Genomic DNA, 6,762 nt, shown 5'->3' on the forward strand with positions numbered 1-6,762 from the left:
ATAATAATAATAATAGTAGTAGTAGTAGTAGTAGTAGAGTAGTAGTAGTAATAATTATAATAATAATAATAATAATAATAATAATGATAATAATAATAATAATAATAATGATAATAATAATAATAATAATAGATGGATTTATATATCGCAAATAAACGAGGTCTCTATGTGCTCGGGACTAGATGTTGCACTTTTCAATAACTTTCTCCTCTCCTGAGGGTCACTTTATGTCCTCTGCAGCCAGTAAACCGGCGCACCTTCATCTGTCCACGACAGGGGCCAAGTGAATTATTACCAATGTGAGAATGTTTTTTATATTTACATTGATTTGTTAATACACTTTACAATCTTAATCAAATTTTAAAACACATACTTTTTGACATTTTTAAATTGAATTACTTTCCATGTTGGTATTTTATTGTAATTTCAAGTATTGTGTTCATTTGTCCTTGTTTTAAAAATTGTAAATTTTATTGATATTTAATTGTTGTTTTAATAAGGACCATATGGTAGATAAGTTTTAGTATGCTTTGTCAATTTTACAATTGTACATTTACTTTCATTGAATATGTATCCTGAATAAATATGTTAATAATAATAATAATAATAATAATAATAATAATAATAATAATAATAGTAATAATAATAAATGGACAATCAATATTGATAAAACAAATTTTATCATTTTCAATCAAGAAATAAACAAATCACAACCACTCTGGATCTTTATGTATTGAACTTTACTGCTTATGAGCTGTTTATGAGCTTTCTACATTTTTTATTGGTATTAAGTTGTTGTTGTTTTTTTTTAAATTTTATTTTAAATTTATATGTTTATTTTTTGTAGGCCTGTATCTTGGTAAATCAGGTCTAATGTTACAATCAATATTAATGGAGGCGGCCGCAATATTTATTTAATTGATAAACCATGAAATGCTCGCACCTGGGCTGAAACATTGTGGGCCACTTCACAACCTGTCAACAGTGCAAGCCGGCGTAACTAAGCAAGGCCGGCAGAGATTGGTCAAATGAATTTGTAAAATTTCTCACCTTGAAAGCCCACATTCAAAATATTAATGAAAAAAATCATTAAAAAATCCGGAATTATGTTTAGATCAAAACATTTTGTTCCTATGAAAACATTAGTTATGCTTTATAATCCTTTCATTTATCCAAATATTATTTATGGAATTGAGGTAGGGGGAAGTACTTTTGTGTCATACCGAACTCCTATCTTGAATTCCTCAAAGAATGATCGCTAGTATGTATAACTTTTTCAGTTTTTTAGAGACATTTACCCCTCTATTTTACGAACTTAGAATTCTTTATGTATATAAACTTATTCGAGCATTTACGGTATATAAACTCCATAAGCTTTATGTTCTTAAAGTTATTTCCGGTATTTTTATAATCAAACAGCTCGCACGCTAAATTGTTATTTATCTACTGTATGAGCACAAGATCTAATAATATGTTTAATTTGGAATTAACTTTCTCTCGATATTTGCAAAATTATTTCAAGAAAACATTTTAATACAATGCAATTACAAAACATTTACTAAGAGTATTAAATTGCTGAATGATTTTTAATCTTATTCAATTAACTTAAATTTAAGACTAAGACTAATCAATTTTACGATTACAGTAAGTTTTTATTATTATTATTATTATTATTATTATTATTATTATTATTATTATGTTGTGTAGCTCATCTGATATTACAACACGATGTATTATGGGAAACATTGCCTTTCAGTCTTTCTGGAAGATTTGGATCCGCAGGTCACGAATTCCTCTGAAAAAGAATTACGTCTATACAGTGCTACCTGCGTGCCAATAATGATGTACAATTGCAACAGCTGGGCAGCTCCAAAGGTAGCCATGGATAAACTTGATGCCTGCCACCGCAAACACCTCCGTGCTATCACAGGTCACCGATGGTCACACAGCCTCATTTCAAATGATACTTTATACAGCATGTGCAACACTACTCCTCTGTCAACTAAAGTGGCCCAATTATGGTGGTCCATATTTGGACATGTGCTACGAATGCCAGAGAACACACCTGCACAAAGAGCTCTAGAATTTGCTATAGTTGGATCCAACAAGTACCAAGCTCGCAAAGGGCGTCATTGTACAAACTTACTCAGTACGCTGCGAGCAGACCTCAAGGAGGCAAAGATGGGAACTCTCAGAACGAGCAAGAAACTAGGGGAGCTAAGGATGCTCGCAAGTGACAAGAGAAAATGGCCTCAAATGAAGGAGGACTGATTGCACCTGTAGGAAGTTTCTACTACTACAGAAGCAGTATCCAGTATATAATAATAATAACTACAACTTAATCATATGTTTAATATATCATGGTATTCAACCAGATTATGGGTTTAGAAAGTTTTCCGATAGACACCCACATTTTGCAAGGGGCAGCATTTCTGATTTCGAAATTAACTACAAAAAACCCCCACTTATATCACCGCTTTTTGTTATAACAGTATACATTTATGGAATAGTTTACCCACACATCAGGGCTGGCTATTTGTATCAAAAGTGTCTTTAAAACAAAGTTAAAATGTATTTGTACCAGCGGCAACTGAAACTTTCCTTAGATTAAGATGCTTGGATTATTGTTTCATAAAATATATACAGTACTTCTATAACTTTATTTACATATTTATTTACTTTTGCTTAAATTTATGTTTAATAATTGTTTTTTTTCCTGGACCCTTTGGAAACAAACCTCTCGGTTTAAAGGGTCATCCAACGCTCTCGCTGACCTTATCAGTTATTGTTTTATTAGTGTTATTTTCTCGTTTTTCATGTGGTTCCTTGTATGATGGCAGATATCTTTCTTTCTTTTAAATTTTAAACTGTGCCTTTATTTTTTCTTTGTTGTATGAACTGTCTGATTTCTTAATACTTTTTGATGATTTTCTTTTTGTCTTTGTGAATAGTTTAATATTTTATGTAAATTTTCCCTGTAATTTCCTGTTAAATGATTTTCTGTTTTGAGCATGAAATCATCATCGTAATCATCATGATTGTCAACATTATCACTGGCCATCATTCTTGTAACTTAAACTAGTTCTCCGTGTTATAGTAGTGTATCTAATAATAATAATAATAATAATGTCATTTTGTTAGGCGCACGTATCCATCCCTAGTAGGGGTGTTCGCGGCACCGTTTTCCACCTGCCGAGTGTACATGTAGACATTTTCCGCATTATTATGTGAATTAATTAATTAAATTATTTATTTAATCTTAACATATATTTATTTGTGTCGGACCAGACATGGATGGGAAAGATAGGCAAAATAAGATGCAAATACTCTTCGGGGTCACCGTCCATCACCACCCTGGCACAATCCCGGACCTCTGCCTAGGTGGCTCGAACAAAGGAACGGGAAACACATCTAGGAGTATTGACGTGGGTGGGAAGCCGAAGGAGGATCCGATGGGGGCAGAAGAAAGTAATTTTGGGAGGATATCAATTGAGGGGAATTGGAGTGAGGGCCGTGCGATCCCAGCTCTTCCGTAAATATCTAGCAACTCAACATAACTTTCACGTGAAAAAAAAAACAATACTTGCAGTAAGATTTTTGTCAACATCTCTATGTACATTTCTGTTAAGTCGTATATAGGGGGTGATTTGCCCAAAGAGGGTAGGCGAAATGTCCCTAAGAGAGTTTATAACGAACGCCAAACAAAAATTCCTGCCAAATCCCTGGAAGATATGACTATGGATTTGAAAACCATATTCAATCAGATTAAGAGTTCAACAACGCAATTTCTCTCCAACTAATTGTGCTTTTTGCTTCCCGTAGGGTAGAGAGGGGAGGGGGAAGTTGTCACATCCTGGCCCCAGTGGTACAACCCCTGCTAGCCTAACTGGGCATGTATAAACCTGCCTCAAAAAACGCTCCCTCATATCTACAGATTGGCTAGCAACACTGTACAGAAACGAACGCCATAACTTACAGCACAATAATAGACATTCAATCAATTTATCAATTTCAATTTTATTTAAAAAATTGCATTTTGCAAAAATAAAACCTAATTATGTAATTTAAAAATTTAATAGAAAGAAAACCTCAATAGATAAAAATGGTAATAAATTAAAATTGGCCATCTCAAATAATAAAGTCGGGCGATGCCGGTCCCCAGAGGACAAGCTCAAATTTCCAAGTAGAATAAGGACGAATAAAGAATTATTAATAATAATTATAATCTTGAAAATACTATACACACAATAACTAATAAGACAACAGTTCATACTTTGCGAAATCAATGTTTCCTGTTACAGTTTGAACCGGAGACGAGTATTTGACCATTTTGGTCCGTAGCCAGGATAGCCAAAAATGGACCAGGTGGGGTATGGGTATCGCTTAGAAATGCTGACAGTGTCAAGGGGAAGAGCCAGTTGGATCACACCTTTGGTATTGTAGGGCGTTGTCGGATACTCATAGATTACTGGTTTTATTTTCCCTCGGTACATTTTCAACTGGCTTGAAAATGTGGAGCAACACAACTATCCCAGCCTCTGGATACGGGCCTGCCTTGTGTAGCATTTTTGAACTACAGTAAATGGTATTCAGTTGAACTATAGTTTTTGAATAAAAGTTATAGTGAAAGAAAACTGCATTCTACTGGAATGATTTGGAAGGCTGTGGTATTTTAAATATACAGGAACCAATATATGTAGCACTGTCCATCATTTTTATCCCACTGAATGTACGTTCAGTCCAGGCATACTAAAGAACGCCCACAAACATGTAATCAAAAAAATTTCAATTAAATTAAGATGTTCTTTTTCATTCTTAAAAAAAAAAGACGACATTCTAAAATTATTTTAAAAATCTTATAAAAAATGTTTGGCATTTCATTATCAAAAATAGGTTATTTAAAGCTTACAATTTACAAAATATACAATAATATATAAATATGAAATAGGAAGTTAATTTATAATTGCATTATATTATAAATGTATTTTAATTATTGTGATATACAAAAAAATATATAATTCATGTAAGCAAATTGGCCGTCATAAAAATATGATTCTATGGTTAAACAATAATATATTTTATATATCTTTATATTTACAAAATGTACAATACTAACTCATGTATTTCCTATATATACTGTATAATATATCACATCATTTACTTCCTATACATCATATCACATCTTCTGGTGTCATTATTTGCTGTGGCATTAAACTCTATTGAGTATCGTAATTGCAGTGGTTGGGCCCTGCTCTCACTGAAAGGAGTGAAGGAACTGGCCCCTGGCCTAATCAGTGTGTAACTGTCTTCTGAAATTTTCAGCACCAATGTGTACCTACAAATGTTCTTGCATTATTGTTTACAAGTTTCCTGGTAGTACTTCCTGAGTGCTTTAGCGACAGCTGCCTTACCAAGTTTTTCCAATGCATCACACATCTCTCCAAGGTGTTTTACTTCAGTGTTCTGCCTTTCTCGCCACTTGACCAGCATTTCTAGACTTGCGTCTACAGTTGGTGGTGAAAAGTCCATCTCAATTCTGTCTATTTCAGCTTCCTTCAGACCAATGATGCTGCCAAAGGATTTCCATTCCTTGCCAAGCTCCTCCGCAATAAATTGCATATCGATGTCTGCTAAGTATCCTAAACAAAAGTAGACATCGATATTAAAAACTCGGCCATGACAGAAGTAACTGGCAGAGGTTGGTAGAATGCACCATATTTACAAATTGGAAGATGTTGTATAATTCTTTTGTTTTTATGGAACATTTTGAAAATTACATCTAAAAATGAAATACAATAGTAATGATGTTATTTTGACAATATTAAATACTTAATTAAAAAAAATATTTTGTGAAAATCAGGATAATTAAGTAAATGGACAAAATAGCTCATAGGTACCTTCAATTTTATCATCACTTTTTATTAGAAAAAAAAGGCAAAGAGACAATTAATCTGCTCTGATAGACTGCACTTTCAAGGATAAATTACCTACCTTCATATTTCTGGTGTCTTGGATGTAATTGTCGACTAGGATGTACTTTAACTGTTTTTAAACTGGATGACTGACTGTCTAACATTTGTGAGCCAAAAACGTTGTTGGCAAGCTCTGCCAGTCCCTGATCCTTCAAAGCCCTGTGCATTATTTCAACTTGATTTGTCTCATAGTTCTGTTGTTTCCTCCATTCTGTAAGCATATCCATTATGGACTCTGTCAATCGTCTGTTATCACTCCATATTTGTTGGATCCTGTTCCAACTGAGACCCAGTCTGACGCCCAGTTGTTTACATTCCTGTCTCATGCCTTTGGCGATAAGAGCCAGGTGCTTATCTTCCAGATAACCAAGACGCTCATCTGAAATAAAATTAAGAGTATAAAATGAATAAAAAATGGAAAAAAAAAACCATGAGCCACAAAATGCTAATGATAATGTTGAAACACCAACCTGGTGGCGCTGTTTCTTCATCTGTGAGACTTGTTGCTTGTACTGAAGAATCTGCAACAAATAAATTGATGAACCATTAATAGTACTTGATTAAATTAACTGAAACCATCTATCAGATCAGAGCCTTGTTCAGACCAAATTATTTCAACTGTTATGTTATGGTCAGGGGTGAAACAATTCACACCCCACCCTCAACCAATCTGACTCAATTTTGACACTACATTTTTCAATTTCAATTCATACAAATGACATGTACAAATACATACCCCAATCTCCAAATCTCCAGATATTTGCAATGTAGGGGGGGGGGGGGGGAGGGG

At 33.7% G+C, this 6,762-nt stretch overlaps 1 protein-coding gene across 1 annotated transcript in view; it reads right to left on the bottom strand.

Moving 5' to 3' along the window:
• Nucleotides 1-4,898: 4,898 nt before the first annotated feature.
• LOC117115811 overlaps nucleotides 4,899-6,762 on the bottom strand; it is a 6,318-nt gene continuing 4,454 nt past the window's right edge. Inside the window, exons 8-10 of the mRNA XM_033259753.1 lie at nucleotides 6,443-6,493; nucleotides 5,992-6,351; nucleotides 4,899-5,639 (exon numbers count right to left, since the gene is read on the bottom strand). Coding sequence (XP_033115644.1) covers nucleotides 5,353-5,639; nucleotides 5,992-6,351; nucleotides 6,443-6,493 — 698 coding nt within the window. The 3' untranslated portion in view covers nucleotides 4,899-5,352. The remainder of the gene's footprint in view (nucleotides 5,640-5,991; nucleotides 6,352-6,442; nucleotides 6,494-6,762) is intronic.

Source organism: Anneissia japonica, unplaced genomic scaffold (assembly GCF_011630105.1).
Source record: "Anneissia japonica isolate Jap-2015-1 unplaced genomic scaffold, ASM1163010v1 scaffold287611_len363355_cov233, whole genome shotgun sequence".
NCBI lineage: Eukaryota > Metazoa > Echinodermata > Crinoidea > Comatulida > Comatulidae > Anneissia > Anneissia japonica.